This window comes from Malaclemys terrapin, chromosome 23 (assembly GCF_027887155.1).
Source record: "Malaclemys terrapin pileata isolate rMalTer1 chromosome 23, rMalTer1.hap1, whole genome shotgun sequence".
Classification (NCBI taxonomy): domain Eukaryota; kingdom Metazoa; phylum Chordata; order Testudines; family Emydidae; genus Malaclemys; species Malaclemys terrapin.
The window spans coordinates 2,836,480-2,854,609 of record NC_071527.1 but is presented as its reverse complement, the minus strand read 5'-3'; the positions used below and the strand labels follow the sequence as shown (position 1 = coordinate 2,854,609).

At 55.3% G+C, this 18,130-nt stretch overlaps 2 protein-coding genes across 5 annotated transcripts in view; both read left to right on the top strand.

Moving 5' to 3' along the window:
• ZBTB39 (zinc finger and BTB domain containing 39) overlaps positions 1-3,565 on the top strand; it is a 31,058-nt gene extending 27,493 nt beyond the window's left edge. For both annotated transcript variants that reach the window (XR_008443189.1, XR_008443188.1), the window contains one exon: positions 342-3,565. The gene's annotated coding sequence lies outside the window, so the exon portion shown is untranslated. The remainder of the gene's footprint in view (positions 1-341) is intronic.
• Positions 3,566-5,896: 2,331 nt separating this feature from the next.
• Positions 5,897-16,641, top strand: LOC128828275 (retinol dehydrogenase 16-like). 3 transcript variants are annotated; one of them, XM_054012789.1, is made up of 5 exons: positions 5,897-6,217; positions 8,618-8,945; positions 9,490-9,748; positions 11,878-12,041; positions 13,463-16,641. In XM_054012789.1, exons 1-5 carry the CDS (start codon positions 5,933-5,935, stop codon positions 13,678-13,680), a joined length of 1,254 nt encoding a protein of 417 aa, XP_053868764.1. In that variant the 5' UTR covers positions 5,897-5,932; the 3' UTR covers positions 13,681-16,641. The 3 variants fall into 3 exon arrangements, with proteins under 3 accessions (XP_053868764.1, XP_053868766.1, XP_053868765.1); XM_054012791.1 differs by lacking the exon at positions 5,897-6,217 and adding an exon at positions 8,031-8,122; XM_054012790.1 differs by lacking the exon at positions 5,897-6,217 and adding an exon at positions 8,031-8,241.
• The last annotated feature ends 1,489 nt before the right edge of the window (positions 16,642-18,130 follow it).

Below are 18,130 nucleotides of genomic sequence, written 5' to 3'. Positions count from 1 at the left end.
CACTGAGCATGAACGTGGCCATGCGACGTGTCCTCGGGGGAGCCCGGACCCCACCTCCATCACATCACCCCCTTCCACCGCCCTAAGACTCCCAGCGAACATGCCCCGTCCGGAGCCCCTCTTGGCCTCCACGCTGTCCTGACCATCAGGGCTCACCCTCTCTGCCCCCCGCATCCTGCCCCTCCATCATCCTCCGGCACTGTCGAGTGGCCAGAGGCGCCTGACCGCGTCTCGGTTTCCTTCGTGGTGCATGGTGCTTCCTGGCCCCGTCAGCGCCGCGATGGATCCTGCCAGCCTTGCACTAATGATCTTCCTTCTATTGTCTTCCTCGGCATCTCTAGACTTCCACAGCTCAGCAGGGAAGCGGGGACCCCAGGCCAGGGACGGGCTGGACTGATGGACTCCCCAACAGCAGCACCAATGGAGCCCGGAAATGCTGGGTGACTCCTGCAGAGTGGGGGAAGCTGACGGGTAGACCCAGGTCGGGATCCAGGCTCAATGCAGGTTTCTTGCCCCAGGCTTGGCACCTTCCAACCTTCCTCTTAGCTCTGGGCAGGGCTCACAGCCCCCTGGAGACAGTGAGATCAGCCCCCCCCCCCCCAAGCTCAGTAGAGCCCCCCTCTGGCTGAGTCTAAGCCGTGCCAGGTGAGGTGCTTCCAGCTTCCGGGGATCTGGGCTAGTTGCTATCTGCGAGCCCTGGTGCGAGCTTTGAAAGCAAAGTGCAGCCCAAATGCCCCATGTTTTGGGGTCAGAACCCCACTGAATTGCTCCGTGTTTCCCCCAGTGAGTGCGAATCAGATCCCAGCCCCGATTCGCCAGCCTTTGCCTCAATTCTCCGTTTGGACAATGGGGGCCGTCATTCCCGATTTAGACCATCAATTCTCCAGGGCAGGGACTGCCCCTTAGTATGTATTTGTGCTCGTCCTAGCAAGCCGGGGCCCCAAACTTGGCTGAGGCCTCGAGGGGCTGCTATGATCCAAAGAATCATTGTCATTGTTCATGCCCGTTGTGATGGTGCTGCCCGTGGGAGCCAGCTGAGGTAACTCAATTATGGTGAACTGCAAACAGAACGGGGCAGACAAACCCCAAACGCTGGTGGATCTTCCAGTGCTTAGATTTACCAACCAGCTTCTATAGTATCGCACTGGTTACTCAGAGTCCAGACAACGCAGTTCCCTTAAAGTGCCCAGCCTCAGGCCTCCGTCCAGACACACGTCACATATGATGATAAATTCTGAAAATCTGATCTCATCATATAAAAAAAAAGGTTCTTCCAATCCCAAAGGACCAGCCACACACCCAGGTCCAATTATAACTTAGATCTTACCCAAAATATACGCTTCAATTATTGTTAACTAAACTAAAATTGATTAAAAAAGAAAAGAGAGAGAGTTGGTTCAAAGATCAATATACAGACAGACTTGAGTTCAATTCTTGAGGTTCAGATACACAGCAGAGATGAGCTTGTAGGTCGCCAGAAGTCCTTTTAGAAATAGTCCATGGGTTATAGTCCAATGTCCATATTCAGGGTGGCTCCAGTCAGTGACTGGGGATCTCAATCCTTGTGGCTTAAGGTTTCCCCCTCTCGAAACCCAAAGCAGATCTGAGATGAAGAAGGACCCAGGGTTTTTATACATTTCCAGCAGCCTTTTGGCCTGAGAAAACAATAGACTTAACTTTCCTTCTCCTAAACATCATGGCAATTAGCACAGGGTATCCATTAAACAGTTCAGATACAGGTTACCACAACCTTCAAAGAGACAGAGAGACAATAATACTATTTCACTCAAGTATCATCATAAATGTTAATATTCCTTTTTTGATCTTTGAATCAAAGCTCTAGCAATAGACAAGACTTGTTTGCTTCCATCACAAGCCCTGAGCAAACATCTCCCCTTCTACCTCTAACACTGCAGACTTGCATTTCAAAGCTCTGTTCATTTACGGATCTTCCTAGCCAGTCTCTAAAGTTGGGCCATGGGTCAGGTCAGTCTGTGAGGTAATTAACTCTTTCTGGCCCTGTCACCTTTCCATGAGAGATTATATTACACTCATCATGTCACACCCGTGGTGACCTTTTTGCCTGCTGGTTTAGCAGAATTAGGAGGCTAAGCCGATCACCTCTTTTTCCCTGGGGAAGGCAGAGCACTTGCATTCAGAGACCCCCGAATCATCACAAGTGGCTGGTATCACTTAAAACTCTTCACTGCCACTTAATCCTGGAGGAATGACCAACCTGCCTGCAGGCTTTAGGGACACGGGCACTGCCAAACCGGATTTAACCCAGTGCCCCATCTCCATCAGTAGCCAGGACCACCTGGTTTAGAGACAAGTGCAAGGAACCTTGCAAGAGGCAGCTGTAGGATAACCTGTGCCTTCGGCTAGTTTCCTCCTGACCCCTGTAGTTAGAGCTCAGTTCGTGCCCTGGAGCATCAGGGTTTATTGCCTAAAATCTTGCTTATTTTTACATTGACTGTTATAACTCTAGCGATTCTTATCACCCATTGAAATACCTTGATCTCGGGGGAAGAGACTGAGCAAGGGGAACCCTGGATCAACCGTCTCTTGCCCATTTGCTATTTTCTAGATCTGTTATTCTCCTTAGCAGTCGTTATTTGTGGTGCCCGGTAGCCTCATTCGTGGACCAGCACCCCGTTGCGCTAGGGGCTGTACAAACACACAACAAAACTCTTGTCCCTCCTCAAAGATTTTCTAATCTAAGTGATATCCTGTCCCTTTGTGTCCGTCTCCTCTCTGAGGGAAACCGCCCCTGTTCTTTTACGTGAAGCAGATGCCAGATGCAGAGAGAATTTTCCAAATGCTGGGCAGACAGATGACTCGGTAGCATCCTGGGTCTCCAAAATCCCACACCTGGGGGCTGCTAGCTCAGGCAGAGATGGCCAGGTAAAGAGATTGCTTGCAGCTTTTTCAGACCACCTAGTGGTGGGCCCCTCTCCTTGGAAACGTTAGTAACCTGCACATCTACCAATGTGATATATGCCATCATGTGCCAGCAATGCCCCTCTGCCATGTACATTGGCCAAACCGGACAGTCTCTACGCAAAAGAACAAATGGACACAAATCGGACGTCAAGAATTCAAAAACCAGTCGGAGAACACTTCAGCCTCTCTGGTCACTCAATTACAGACCTCAAAGTCGCCATACTCCAACAAAAAAACTTCAGAAACAGACTCCAACGAGAAACTTCAGAACTGGAATTAATTTGCAAACTGGACACTATTCAATCAGGCTTGAATAAAGACTGGGAGTGGATGGGTCATTACACAAACTAAAAACTCTTTCCCCATGCTTGGTTTCTCCCCCTCCCCCCCGTTACTCATACCTTCTTGTCAACTGTTGGAAATGGCCCATCCTGATTATCACTACAAACATTTTTTTTTTCTCCTGCTGATAATAGCCCACCTTAACTGATTACTCTTGTTACAGCTGGAATGGCAACACCCATTTTTTCATGTCCTCTGTGTATATATATTTTCCTACTGTATTTTCTACTGCATGCATGTGATGAAGTGGGTTTTAGCCCACGAAAGCTTATGCCCAAATAAATTGGTTAGTCTCTAAGGTGCCACAAGTACTCCTGTTCTTTTTGCTGATAGAGACTAACGTGGCTACCACTCTGAAACCTGTTAGTAACATAGATGGAAGCTGGAAGCAATCAAGCGAGGTGTCGTCTTGTTTACTCGAGGGGGCTGCGATCCAGCTATTGCACGCCTGGGCTCCCCCAGAATGCTCTGCCAGCGCCCCTCAACCTTGAGCCAAGCCCCGCTTCTGATATTCCAGTCCGACCCCTCTCCTGATCAGAAAGCGACGACTGCATGTTGGTTTGTGATACGGTCAAAGATCCTGAGTTGCTCCCTTCCCTGCTGGCGTGGGCCCAAAGCCGGTTCGAACCCAGCTCTCCGGAGGGGAAGGACGAATGCATGATCTGACCAGATAGCATCCGGCCTTACGCGGTCGGGTCCCGGAGCAGGATCTGCAGTCTTTGCCCGCAGTCCAGCAAAGCCATTGGTGGGGAATGTCAGAGTCTGGGCACAATTGCAACGGACTTACCCAGCAGCAGAACTAGACCCAGGCCTGACTTGTTTTCCGACCTTTCCCCCCAAACCTGAGTCGGCGCCAACCCCATCTCCTGCCCGTGGGCTCCTGCCACCCCAACCCCCGCTGTGCTGTGTGTGCCGCGGGGTGAGAGGCACTGCGATTTCTGGGGCACTCGCCCCACAGCAAGGCGACGGCAGCGGCCGGGACAGGCAGCCAACCCCCCAGCGGGCAGCAGGCAGAGAGCCAAGACAGCCTGGTAGTCGAGTGCCGTTGGGTTGCAGGGCTGTCGTCTACACACAGACTGGTATAACTGGGTCGGTTGCAGGGGGGTGATTGCTTCCCACTATTGTTATACCTGGGGCGGATGCAAATAGCCCAAGAAGAAGGTGTGTTACATCGGTTTGGTTGATTCCCCTCGGGGAATAGTGTTAGCACTTTTCTGCCAGTAGCTCTGCTTCCACACTAGGAGGCTGCACCGTGTTAACTAGACCGGGATAGTTAAAGTGGTACAACTTCGTTGTGTGGCCAAAGCCCTGTTAATTCAGGGAAGCCCTATGGCCTGTTTTATGCAGCAGGTCATGACGCGGTGTGTTACTGGGGGCTGGTGTCACCTCCTGAGAGCCTGCTAGTACGGTGTGGTGGGGGGATCCCTAAATCACATTGGAGCCGTCAGAACATGTTACCCATTCTCTTGTGCTTTCAGGGCGTGAGCCGACCTGGGGGTCAGGAAGAAACTGTCCTGGGGATGGGTTATCCCGGAGCTGCATCCAGAGATGCTGGGAGACCAGGCAGAATGGGGCTCCTGAGGTAGCCAGACCCTGGTTCCGATCCCGTTTGGCTGTTTCTGCGTTCCCTCGTTGTCGTGTCAGGACAGCTGGAGTTTGGGTGTCGTTATTTATTGTTTCCTAAATGAATCTTCGAGAGTGAATTTGTGTGGATGTTTTTACAGGCAACTGATTAATCGGATTCATAAAGAGCTAAAGGGTTTTTTGTCTTCCTCTGCAGCGTGGGGCACGGGTCACTTGCTGGAGGATTCTTGCACCTTGAAGTCTTTAAACCACAAGTTGAGGACTTCAATAGCTCAGGCATAGGTTAGGGGCTTATTACAGGAGTGGGTGGGTGAGATTCTGTGGCCTGCGTTGTGCAGGAGGTCGGACTAGATGATCATAATGGTCCCTTCTGACCTTAAAGTCTATGAGTCTATGATTTAAAGGAGGGTAATATTAATGCCAATCAACCTGCCTTGGTGGAAAATCCATCCCGTGGGACAAACTTGCTATCTTTTTTGATGGGATGGCAAGTTTGGTTGATAAAGGTGACAGCACTGATGTAATAGACTTAGATTTCTGTACGGCGTATGACCGGGTACCGGGCGGCCTTTCGATTAAAAACCTAGAATGAGAAAACGTTAACATGGCGCATTAAATGGAAGAAAAGCTCCCTAACGGATTGGTCTCGAAATGGAACCGTAACCAGGAAATCTTCGGGTCCGTGGGGGTTTCTAGTGGGGTCCCCACAGCTCGGGTCTGGCCTCGGAGCTGTTTAATGTTTGTATCAATGACCTGAAAGGAAAGGGAAAATCATCCCTGAGAAAAAGCAACACAGAGTCCTGTGGCACCTTAGAGACTAACAGAGGTATTGGAGCATGAGCTTTCGTGGGTGAATAGCCGCTGCGTCAGACGCATGTCATCTGTTAGCTCTGTTCGTCTATAAGGTGCCACAGGATTTTGTTGCTTTTTACAGATCCAGACTAACACGCCCCCCCCCCCCCCCCCCGCTACTTGATCACTGAAAAAGTTTGCAGGTGACACCAAAATGGCTCCTGGCAAAGACAGAGTGCCGAGGAAACTGTCCTTTCCTGCTCTGCGATGGATGCTGCACTTCGGGGGACTTCCCACCCGCTGCCCCATGGAGCCCAGCCCTAGAGCCCAGTTCTCCCCTCTCCAAGTCCTGGGTCTCCAGCCTCTGTGGTTGGCTCTTCTGCTAGGACGGCCAATCACTCCCCACCAATCGCAGGCTGCTAGTCTTTTGCTAATGCTTCCTCTTTCCCTTCCAGGAGGCTTTGATCTGGTTCAGCAAGACAGGAGAGGGCGGAAGGAGCCGGAGGCTGCAATCTGGGGGGGACCCAGTTCCTGCAGTGCCGGGAGACCTACCCAGGTAAAGGGGAGACTGCAGGATTCTGCCCCTGCAGCTCTTCCCACAGCAGCAATTCCAGCCCGGGTTTGCCCAGGCTGGAGGGGGGAGCTGGGGCGGGGGGCAGCCAGCAGGACGGATATTGGGGTGCAAAGTTGCCCGCTTCAGGTGCAGGACCCCACCTTATCAGTGGAGCCAAGTGTCCAAAGGGGAAGTTGCTATGAAGACCCGCACGCCTGGGCAGGGGCGAAACGCTGGCTCGCCGCGCAGATCGGCTTCAGCCGGGGTGCCACATCCACGGCTGGAATTTGCCCCCCAATGCGCCACTGCCTCGCGCGACCCGGGCCCGGGTCTCCGCTCCCCACGACGCTCCTGCTCGCTGCTGGCAGGCGCTGGCTCTCACCGGACCGGACCCCCCGCTCGCAGACCACCCAGGCCCCCGCTTCCCCCGAAGCCCCGCTGACTTTCACGGGATGAGGCGCACTCTGAAGGTGGAGCACATGCTCGGGCGCCGTTGCATGGGACTGAGACCCGGGGCTTCAGCCCCTGGCCGGATCCAGCCGGCTGTTTGCTGGGCGGCTCGCAGCCTCTGCCTTCCCGGGCGCAGATTTGAAACTGAAATTTTGACAGGTTAAATTGACGTTCTGCTGGGGCGAAATCCAGCCTGGACGCGTCAGGAGTTTTCACACACTCTGCCCCCTTCCCTGCCCCAGCCCTGTTGGAATTCGGTCTGTTCTGTCCACACACACAGGGCCCGGATTCTGGCTTCCCACCCGAGGGGCTCCTGAAGGGGAAAGCTCAATGCTGGGCGAGCTGCTGCCTGACTGCAAAGTGCATCTCAGTCCCAGAGCTCCCTTCCCCACCCCACAACTCCGGCAACTCCCTCCCGGGTCCCCAGGCACCCAGCTCTGCCGATGCCCCTCAATCCCGCCCCACAGCCTTCCCCCGCTAATCCAGCCCTGGGCTCCCTATAACTCCTGCAGCCCGCTCAGCTCACAAGCTGAGGGTGAAAAGCCAGGGATGTGGTGTGAAAACCAAACCTCCAGTGGAATCTGCGACTCACATCCAGCCTTGGCTGCTGAGTGAAACAAACTGCTGGTCATACTGCAGAGGGGACGGTTAAAAGGGTGACCAGATGTCCCGATTTTATAGGGACAGTCCCGATTTTGGGGTCTTTTTCTTATATAGGCTCCTATTACCCCCCACCCGCTGTCCCGATTTTTCACACTTGCTGTCTGGTCACCCTGGGTTGGTAGGAGACTCTCCCGCAGAGGGAATCCAGGAATAGTGCCGAGCTATTATGGGGATGATTGTCTTTCTGTACTGTAGCACTCACGATGTGCTCGGGGCTCTCCCCGCGTGGCAGAGAGTTCCCACCCCTTGGGGCCTCCCCACCTGAGAAAGCAAACAGGGGAGGCAGTGTTGCCTAGTGGATGGAGCGCTGGGCTGGCGTCGGGACTAGAACCCAGGTCTGCCAGTGACCTGCTGGGTGATCTTGAGTGAGTCACTTCCCCTGCTCCGTGCCTCAGTTTCTCCTCTCTGTGCCTCAGTTTCCCCTCCCGCCCTTTGTCTGTCCTGGCTACTTAGACTTTAAGGCCCCAGTTTTTGAAGTGGGGGGGGAAGGGGGAAGGAACAAAATACAGACCCATGGGCGTATTAATCCACCCCTAGCTGGCTGGATTCCTAGGGGTCTCGCAACAGGCGGAGCTCAACGCAGCCAGCCCCAGAGCGCACTTGTGTGGTTAACATCGGGGGAGGGATTGGTAAATGATTTGCTCAGGGAAGCTTCTGGAAGGGGTCAGTCCTGGGTCATCTAGCAGCTGCCACGTAAGGTATTGACTTCAGGGGAAAAACCCGGACACGCCGGACTCCCCTCGGTGGGAGCTGAACCTTCGGAGGGTTCAAACACGGGCTCTGTCAGGCGTGGGGGTGCGTGACGCTAAACTGAGCGGGGAGTCCAGTCCGAGGTGCGGGAGGCTTCGAGCCCCGTGGCTGATAGCTCGTCCCTGGGCCGGCGGCAAAGGACAGGCAACAGCCGAGCCCCTGTGGTACGTGTGTCCCTGGCGTGGTACCAGTTACCCTGGGGTCTGTCTTTACCAAGGGGACCCCAGGGACACTCAGCACAGGCTGGTCCTATCACTGGGTCTGCCAGGTGATGTGCTCCACTGCCCGGACAGCTGAGATCAGGGCCCCTCGCTCCACAGGCCTCCCCCAGTCTATGCCTACAAAGGGAGGAGGATTATCTCCTTTGTACAGATGGGGAAACTGAGGCCTGGAGCAAGCAAGTGACTTGTCCAAGGTCACACGGGGAGTCAGTAGCGGAGCCGGGAATCAAACCTGGTTCTCCTGAGTCCACCAGGCCGTCGGGTGCCCCCTTAGACAGAACCGGTGGCCTGTAATGCTTCCCTTTCTTCTCACCCCCAGAGTCCGCCTGTGAGGATGTGGCTGTACCTGGCCGCTCTGCTGGGGCTGTACTTCCTCCACCGATGGTACCGGGAGCGGCAGAGCGTCGAGGGCCTCCCGGAGAAATACGTCCTGATCACCGGCTGCGACTCCGGCTTCGGGAACCTGCTGGCCAAGCAGCTGGATGCGCGGGGCCTGCGGGTGCTGGCGGCTTGTCTCACCCAGCAGGGCGCGGAGCAGCTGAGGAAGGCGACGTCGGAGCGGCTGCAAACGGTGATCCTGGACGTCACCCGGACTGACAGCATCGCCGCGGCCACCGCCTGGGTGAAGGAACAAGTGGGGGACAAAGGTGCGGGGTCCGGGTCTGGCTGTGCCCATCCCTCGCCCACCCTGGGTCACGCTCCTTGCTAGACACTCATCACAGGCATATAGGTGCTGATGGTCCTATTAGCATGCGGCACAGTCACACCCAGTTCTCCCGTGGGTGTCACTCGGGCTGTAGAGCAGGTTGGGGAGCTGTGACTGAAGGTTTTTTGAGGGGAGGGGTCTTGCTATCCTCAGGCCCCCCAGCAGGGGCCATCCTTCCCCTCGGGCATAGCCTGCTGGAATCTGCCCGCCGAGGGGGCAAGGGACAGCGTGACTCTATTCCTATTGGCCATTCACAGCCCAGAGCATAGGCAGGAGGTGAGAACTTTCCTGGGGTGTCCTCCGTCCCTCCCCTAGTGGCTGTGGGGGTGCGGGGCAGATCCGGGGAGAAGGAACGTCCCGTCCTCCCAGCAGGGTGGAGATTTGAGAGAGAGAAGTGGGTTGTGGGAGAGGAGTGGAGATTTCTGGGGGAGGGACAGGAGAGGGAACAGCGCCCCCCAGTCACACACCCCATTTCCTCCGCCCAGGGCTCTGGGGCCTGGTGAACAATGCGGGGATCGCCATCCCCGCGGCTCCCAACGAGTGGCTGACCAAGGACGACTTCGTCAAGGTGCTGGACGTGAACCTGATCGGCCCTATCGAGGTGACCCTCAGCGTCCTGCCCCTGGTGAAGCGAGCCAGGGGTCGGGTCGTCAACGTGGCCAGTATAATGGGCCGATTGTCCTTCTTCGGAGGGGGCTACTGCCCTTCTAAGTATGGCGTGGAGGCGTTCTCCGACAGCCTCCGGTGAGTGACCAGTGATAGGGCACCCTTTTCAGCTGCGCTTTCTGCCCCGTGCAACCCCCGCCACCACCACCACCCGTGCACTGACCCATGGTGCAAGTGCCAAATGGTGAATACACGCCCGGACGTACTTGCTGCAACGTGCAAATAGCCCGGCCGTGACGTGTGTGTATTTCTGCACACGATGCACCTGGATCTTTGTCTCCCTCTAGTGGTTGGGCCCACGGGACTCCTGCTCGGGGATGGCCACGGGGATTGAATCTGTCACCTTTGGCCCTTAAAAACATGCGACCGACTCGTGAACCTCTCATCAACCACTAGCGAGAAGGTGCTCTGGCATCGAAGGGGTTACTGGACTCCTGCCTGGCCCCCGGTTGATCTGGGAGGATAGAGAAGGAAAGGGGAAACCGGGGCAAAGTTTGTGACTGTAGCGAAGGGTGTTTCTCCGTCCTGCTGGCTGGCTCGGGGTGGAAAGGCCTGGAGGTGGCTGTTACCCGGTAGTTAAGAGTTCATTCCTTCCGGAGCGTTCGCTTTGGCAACCGTGCGCGTCCTCAGGGAAGGGATGTTGTCAAGCGACTCTCCAGGTGTAGCTGCTCCGTGTCTTGCTGCTCTGCAAGGCAGAGTGTGACCCGCCAGCACGCGTGCGAGGGCTTCCCCTGCGCTGCAGCAGCGTCTGCACGGGACATTGGTGCCGGCCAGCTGGGGCGCTGCAACGCCAACCCTCGCTGTGGAGACGGGCTCTTCACTGAGACTTGATTTCTCCTTGCGTCAGCTCAGAGGCTCCTCCGGATGCAGCCCCGCGCTGCTGGGCTTCGTCTACACGGGAGAGTTGCTTAAAGCGAATCAGGTTTTAAACCAAGCGAGTTCAGTTGCTACAGACGCTGTGATTCCAGCCGATTTAAACTCGGCCGCCCTCGGCTGCCCTTATCCTGAGAGCAGGTTCCCCGGCTGGGGCTGGCTGAACGAGACGGGTTCGAAGTCACACCCGAGGTTAGTCTGCCGCGACGTTCCCGTGTGCTCCCAGCCCCGCCCGTGTGCTGTGGGTGCAATTTACAAGCCAGCGTCTGAAAGCCCCAGGCTAAGTACGAAATGGATCCCTGGATCCACCCACCCACAGCCCCGGCAGGATCGGGGCCGCAGCATAGGAGAGGAATTCCCCTTTCTTCCCAGCAGCTGCGCCATCCTTCCCCACCCCATCTGCACCAGCAAAGATGTGCCGGCAGAGCTGTATTGGAAAACGCTGCTAGCGTCGACTCAGTTCATGCCGGTGTAGCTTATGCCAGCCAGTGAAACGAGCCACGTTGGCAAAAGCACATTGATGCTGGTATCACTGCGTCTCCACTAGGGGAAATCACCCAACTCCCTGACGGCGCTATCCTGGCAAAAGGGTCTGGTTTAGAGCTGGCCTGGCTCCCAGGAAGGTCTAGCTGCCAGACAGCATGTGTGACGCTCTGTCGGTCGTTTCACATGCCCCTTCAGAAGAGCTCCGCATAAGCTCAAAGGCTTTTCTCTCGCGCGACGGAAGTTGGGCCAATAAAAGAGATGACCTCCCCTGCCATGTCTCTCTCCTATCCTGGGACGGCCCGAGGACTGCCCATTGCCGGCTCTGTAAGTCAGTGAAACGTCCAGGGCCAGAGCCTCGGATGGAGGAACTCAGGAAAGCGTTAGGTTGAGGGGCGCTCTGCCGATTGACCCCAGCTGAGGATTGGCCCTGATGCCTTATAAAACCCCGAAGCGGGACGTCTTTCGCTCTCTGGTCCAGTTCACGGGGTCCAGTCTCCCTAGCAGAGGCGCAGTTATACTGGTCACAAAGAATAGCTGTTCCCATATGGGACGGGGCTCGGGCGACTAATCCCCCCATGGAGGTATTCTGCAATAACTACTGCGCTTTTAATTCGCATCTACCTCAATCCAAATTAACTTTCAAGTGTAGACAAACCCGAAAGCCCCTTGATTCCAGTATCACTGTGTCCGCACAGGTTGTAGAAGCCACCAAGCCTGGCCACATACAAGACTTACGTGTAGACTGGGGCTAGTTCAAGGCATGTTCGGATCTCACCTCTTTGGGAACCAGCCCAGCCCCCAGGAAGGTGCTGTTCCCACACGGGTTAATCCTGCTTGTCCCGTTTCAGGCGTGAAATGCTGCCTTTCGGGGTGAAGGTGTGTGTGATCGAGCCGGGCTACTTCAGCACCACAATTACCAACCCTCAGATCATTATCGAGAACTTCACTCGCCTCTGGGAGCGGCTCCCCGAGGAAACCAAAGCGAGTTACGGGGAGAGTTACTTAAACGCTTGTGAGTACGTTGCCCCATTCCCTTCCCCACCAGCCGGCAGCTACCGCGCACCCTTCTCTCGTCCCCAGCCCTGCACTGCCGCAGAGCGGCCTTTGTGTCGGCGGACACGGGGCGGCTACAGGGGCCGATTCTCAGCTGCCGTGCATTGTGACTGAGTGGCATTGCACTCACACTTTGCACTAGTGCAAATGACGCCACGCTATGCACGGCATTGGGAGGTCAGACTCCTCGTTCCCGCTTCGGCCTTGTCTAGCCAGGAAATCAGGTGTTTTTCTTTTCAACCCGGCTAGCTCGGCCCAGCTGGCTGAACCGGATGGAAACCCCCCTTCTTAAATGTGGCCACAATTTAATGCACCGTTCAGAGAGGTTGGGCCGTGCTTCCGTATGGCCCGAGATCAGGTGTGTCTTTCGCACATACGGTCCCTGAACGCTGCTGACCCTTGCATGGTAGCAGAACTCCCACACTGATCTCCTGAGAGTAATAACCCGCTCACCCCCTGCTGCTCCACCGGTGAATCGGGGGTAGCTGGTGCTTCTCTCTTGGGGGATTTTGCTTTTCTGCTCTTGTCAGTGCAGCAGAGCTCAGCCCCGAGCCGCTGATCACCCTTCAGGTGGAGAGGCGTGGATGGTGGGGGGAGTGTCCGAAAGCCGGGTGCAGAGACGGTGCCTGGCTCTGGACAGTGACTACGGACAGATGGCCCCTCTGCGTTCAGATCCGTGTGCCGGCGTCAGCGACAGAAACGCTCCCGCGGCTTTTCACCCCTGCTCAGACCCAGGGAGCACTGGCTGGATCCCTGCGTCTCGTTGGCTGGATTCATCCCTAAGCCCCTGAGACCTGCCACGGGCGCAGATCTCAGTACGAAAGAGCTCTGGGGGTCTCCGATTGCGCATTCAGTGCCTGAAAACGTAGCTGCGTGCGTCTTTCCTTGGGTGATGCAAGGGGCCCAATCCGGTGTGATACTGCGGGCCAGATTTACAAAGGTATTTAGGCACCTAACGCTGCAGGTACGACTCTAGTGGGATGATCATGAGTGCCCAGGTGACTTAGGCACCGAATTCACTGAGGTGCTTTTGAAAATTCCACGCGGCGCTGCCCTGCCTCCATAGGCGTCTGCCGGCTCTTTGCAAATCTGGCCCGTGGTCTCGCCCGGGATCTGGCCCCTTGTATCACCCGCTCAGCTGGTGGGATCAGGCCCGACATGGGGAACGGTGGCACAGAGCGACAGGCCTAGGCTCACCCCGGCTGCTTGGGGCAGAGCAGAGATTGAACCTGGGTCTCCAGCAGCCCAGGTGAGCCCCTAACTACTAGGCCATCCTGCCGTTGCCGTTTCGCAGCCTGTGCTCACAATCCGTCCTTCCCCTTTGACCTCTCAGCCAACCCGTTCAGTCCGGGACCTGACTCTCTGTTTTGGCCTGTGCAGTTATCCGTGCCACCCACGATATGCAGAAATCCTGCAACTCCGACCTGTCTGTCGTCACCCGTTGTATGGGGCACGCGCTGACGGCTCGCCACCCCCGCACCCGCTATTCCGCCGGCTGGGACGCCAAGCTGGTCTTCCTCCCGCTGAGTTACCTGCCCACCTGGTTCGCCGACATCGTGCTGACGTGGTCTTACCCGGTACCGGCCCAAAAAGTGTAGGAGGAAGATGCGGCGTTAGAATGTCGGCAGGGGGCAGTGACCGGAAGAGCGTCGCTAACACACGGGTTCCGAATTCCCGGCGGGGGTGAGACCCCCTGTCCCGTGGCGCCCAGCTGAGACTATGCAAATCAGTTCTTAATTACAAATGTTGAATCAAAGCAGAGCTCCTTGGAGTTTGCTTCACCAGTGCAACCGCTTCTCCGTGTCCTGGGATGGAATGTGGTTTTCTAACCAACCCCGGCACAACACCTCCCCTCCCTTTAACCCACTCCCCGGACATAGACCACCCCCTCCTTGTGTCCGGGACCCGCCCGTCCTTGGAATTCAGCTCTGTTTCCTATCTGCCTGTCCCCAAATCTCCATGATCTGTGTCCAGGGTCTCCCGCACCCCGGCGACCCCAGCAGGGTAACCCAGCCCATCTGGAGGGGAGGCAGCAGTCTGAAACTCCACCATACGAGAGCCTCTGATGAAACCAACCCACTGCATGCTGCGCCTCTTCTCGGGTCCAGGGCCAGACCAGTTTGGCCGCTGGATGGATCCCCTGCTGGGAGTTGCAGGCAAGGCCGAGAGCGAATCGCTAGTCAGCCCGGAACAGATCCTGCCGGCCGGCATCTCCGAGAATGACTTACCCCGCAGATTCCTTCCTAAGCACTTCCTCAACACCCGGAATAGACCCCGCCCTGCAGCTTCCCAAACACCAGGCAGTCTCGGACTCCTTTTGAAAAGAAAAAGCCCAGGCTTGTGGTGTCTAAAGAGCTTGTGCGAGAAGCTGTCACAAGCAAAGAGTCCAGGGCTTTCCCACAAAGGTCAGTGACAGCTGGATTTCAGCCACTGAACCCAGGTGCCTCAGTTTCCCATCTGTAAAATGGGGACAATAGTTCATTTCTCCCATGCTTTGTCTGCTCTGCTTAGCAGGTCAGCTCTCCGGGGCAGGGTGTGACTCAGCGTCTGGGCAGCGCCCAGGACCCCGGGGCCCTGATCCTGGTCCGATAATAAGCAGCAGTGGGGACTACCTAGGGCTAAGCAATCAGGAACACCTTGGATTTGCCTTCCAGAGACAGATGCTGGCTGGCTGTGAGTTCTTGGGTCTCTGGATTTAGACAGGCTGTTTGCTTAAGCTAGACATGATGCAACTGGGTCTCCTGACACAGGGGATGGGGATGCACCAACGGACAGGGACGTCTCTCACACGGGGGTTAATTTGGCAGTGTTTATGCTCCTTTCTATTTACCTCACTAGGATTTGACTTCCACTTTTTAAAAGAAGCCTTTTTATCTCTCGCTGCTTCTTTCACATGGTTGTTAAGCCACGGTGGCTCTTTTTTAGTTCTTTTACTGTGTTTCTTAATTTGGGGGATACATTGAAGTTGGGCCTCTATTATGGTGGCTTTGAAAAGTTTCCATGCAGCTTGCAGGGATTTCACGTTAGTCACTGTACCTTTTAACTTCTGTTTAACTAACCTCCTCATTTTTACATAGTTCCTCTTTCTGAAATTAAATGCCACAGTGTTGGGCTGTTGAGATGTTCTTCCCACCACAGGGATGTTGAACGCTATTGTATTATGGTCACTATTTCCAAGTGGTCCTGTTATAGTTACCTCTTGGACCAGCTCCTGCGCTCCACTCAGGACTAAATCGAGAGTTGCCTCTCCCCTTGTGGGTTCCCATACCAGCTGCTCCAAGAAGCAGTCATTTAAAGTATCGAGACATTTTGTCTCTGCATTTCGTCCTGAGTGACATGTTCCCAGTCAATATGGGGATAATTGAAATCCCCCACTATTATTGAGTTCTTTATTTTGATAGCCTCTCTAATCTCCCTTAGCATTTCATCATCACTATCACTGTCCTGGTCAGGTGGTCAATAATAGATCCCTACTGTTATATTCTTATTAGAGCATGAAATTACTATCCATAGAGATTCTATGGAACATGTGGATTCATTTAAGATTTTTACTTCATTTGATTCAACATTTTCTTTCACATATAGTGCCACTTCCCCCCACACACACACGACCTGTTCTGTCCTTCTGATATATTTTGTACCCCAGAATGATTGTGTCCCATGGATTGTCCCCACTCCACCAGGTTTCTGTGATGCCTATGATATCACGAGGCACTCTAGTTCACTCATCTTATTATTTAGACTTCTAGCATTTGTGTACAAGCACTTTAAAAACTTGTCACTGTTTATTTGTGTGCCCTTTTCTGATATGTCAGATTCTTTTTTATGTGAATGTTTCTCGTCTGATCTGGCCCCTACTTTATCCTCTTCCGTCCTCTCCTCCTGACTAGAACCTAGAGAATCTCTATCAATAGACTCTCCTCTAAGAGAAGTCTCTGTCTGATTCACGTGTTCCTCTGCAGCAGTCGACTTTCCCCCGTCTCTTAGTTTAAAAACTGCTCTACAACCTTTTGAATGTTTAGTGCCAGCAGTCTGGTTCCACTTTGGTTTAGGTGGGGCCCATCCCTCCTCTATAGGCTCCCCCCGTCCCCAAAGTTTCCCCAGTTCCTAATAAATCTAAACCCCTCCTCTCTACACCATCGTCTCATCCACGCATTGAGACTCTGACCTCTGCCTGCCTACCTGGCCCTGCGCGCGGAACTGGGAGCATTTCTGAGAATGCCACCATAGAGGTCCTGGATTTCAGTCTCTTCCCTAGCAGACTAAATTTGGCCTCCTGGACGTCTCTCCTACCCTTCCCTATGTCATTGGTACCTACATGTACCACGACCACTGGCTCCGCCCCAACACTACACATAAGTCTATCCAGATGCCTCGAGAGATCCACAGCCTTTGCACCAGGCAGGCAAATGACGATGGCATTGGTTGAACAGGTTTGTGTCCCACCCCAGTATTGTTTGTAATTCCAAGCGTCCTAACAATACAGGGATAGCACCGTTGATTAGGAACCCAATGTGTCAAGAGAATATATGAACAAAGTCAATAAACACAAATGCACAGTTCCGCCTCTGCTTAATTCCCAGGGACACGCGCCGGGCAAACTGGCTCCAAACCATCCCCTCAACACCCCCAACCGCTTCCAGAGCTAGGGCCTCTTGTGTGTCCCCAACCCCACCCCCACCCCGTCACTGTAGCACCTGAGTGCCGCACAGTCATTAACAGACTTCGCCTCACACACGCACCCCCGGGAGGGACAGAAGTACTGTCCCCTTCCCAGAGAAGGGAAACTGAGGCACGAGGAGCTCAGATGACGTGGCCAAGGCCACACAAGGGTCTCCGGCAGAGCTGGGAACGGCACACACTTCTCCCGAGTAACCACCCAGAGCCTTAACTTCATGCTGCCTCCAATAGAAGCCAGTTGCAGAAACTTCCCTCCAGTGCCACGCTGGGGCCCTGGTCTCCTCTGCGTGACGTCACGTGGGGTGACGCCCAAACGTCTAATAAGAGCCAGCTCCTGCCCTAAGCACCTATATGTTTCTGCGCCTTCTCCAGCCAGCAGCACCAGCCTCCTTGCAGCCTCCCTGCCCGGTGCCAACTCCCCCTCCGACCTGGGGGACACCTGCCGCGTTGGCTGGAATTACGGCGGCTGGACCAGTCACCCTGCAAAGTCCCCTGGGGGGAACGTGACCATTACCTGGGAACTGGCCCCTGACAGGAGCTGGGCCTGGCATGCTGCAGCCTTCAGTGCAGTCGGCTTCTCTCCCTCTTTCCCCAGTTGGGACCCAGATAAAAGGCTCCTGGAGGCAGACGGGGCGGGGGGATCCACCTGCAATTGGTGGGGAGTGACTGGTCCCTCCATCCCACCCAGCCACCGAGGATCTAGAGCGACAGTGGAGTGGGGACGGCTGCCTCCCTTGGTCACCTGGGCCAGGGCTTAACCAGATGGGCAGAACGTTTGTCCTAACTTGAGGGGAGTGTTCACCCCGTAGGGGCCAGGAGAGGGTTAGTGTGGGCCCGAGAGGCCAATTAACCGGCCTGCTTGCACATGGAGGCCTAATTAACGAGCCAGCCCAGCTGGACAGGGCTGGAGGGAGGTTCCTAGGACAGGACTGGAAAAGCTCAGTTGGGGGAGACAAGGCAGCCCTGAGGGGTCCCCGTTCCAGGTGCTGGCAAACCTGGGGGTGCTCTTATGAAGGTTCCAGACTTGCCCCGGAGAGCTCCCGCTCTTTCACAGTGGGGATCATTTGGGGTTTTCCAAATGGAAATCAGGCTGTTTAAACCCGAGGAAAACTTCTCCCCCACCCACCTCCTCCTGAAGCGAGAGGAAACCCGCATCTCCACACGCACAGCGAGCCGACGGCTCCGGAAACCGCCAGTTGGATTTGGAAACCTGGCCATGTTGGGGCCTGATCCCGCCAGCTGAGTGGCTGTTAGACAGTCTGGCCCCAAGAGCTGCTAACATACACAGAGAGGCCAGCGTCACGGCCCCGTTCATCTCCAGCTTTCTCGTGTCGCCCCCGGGGCACGGCACGGCTCGGCTCGGAGCGT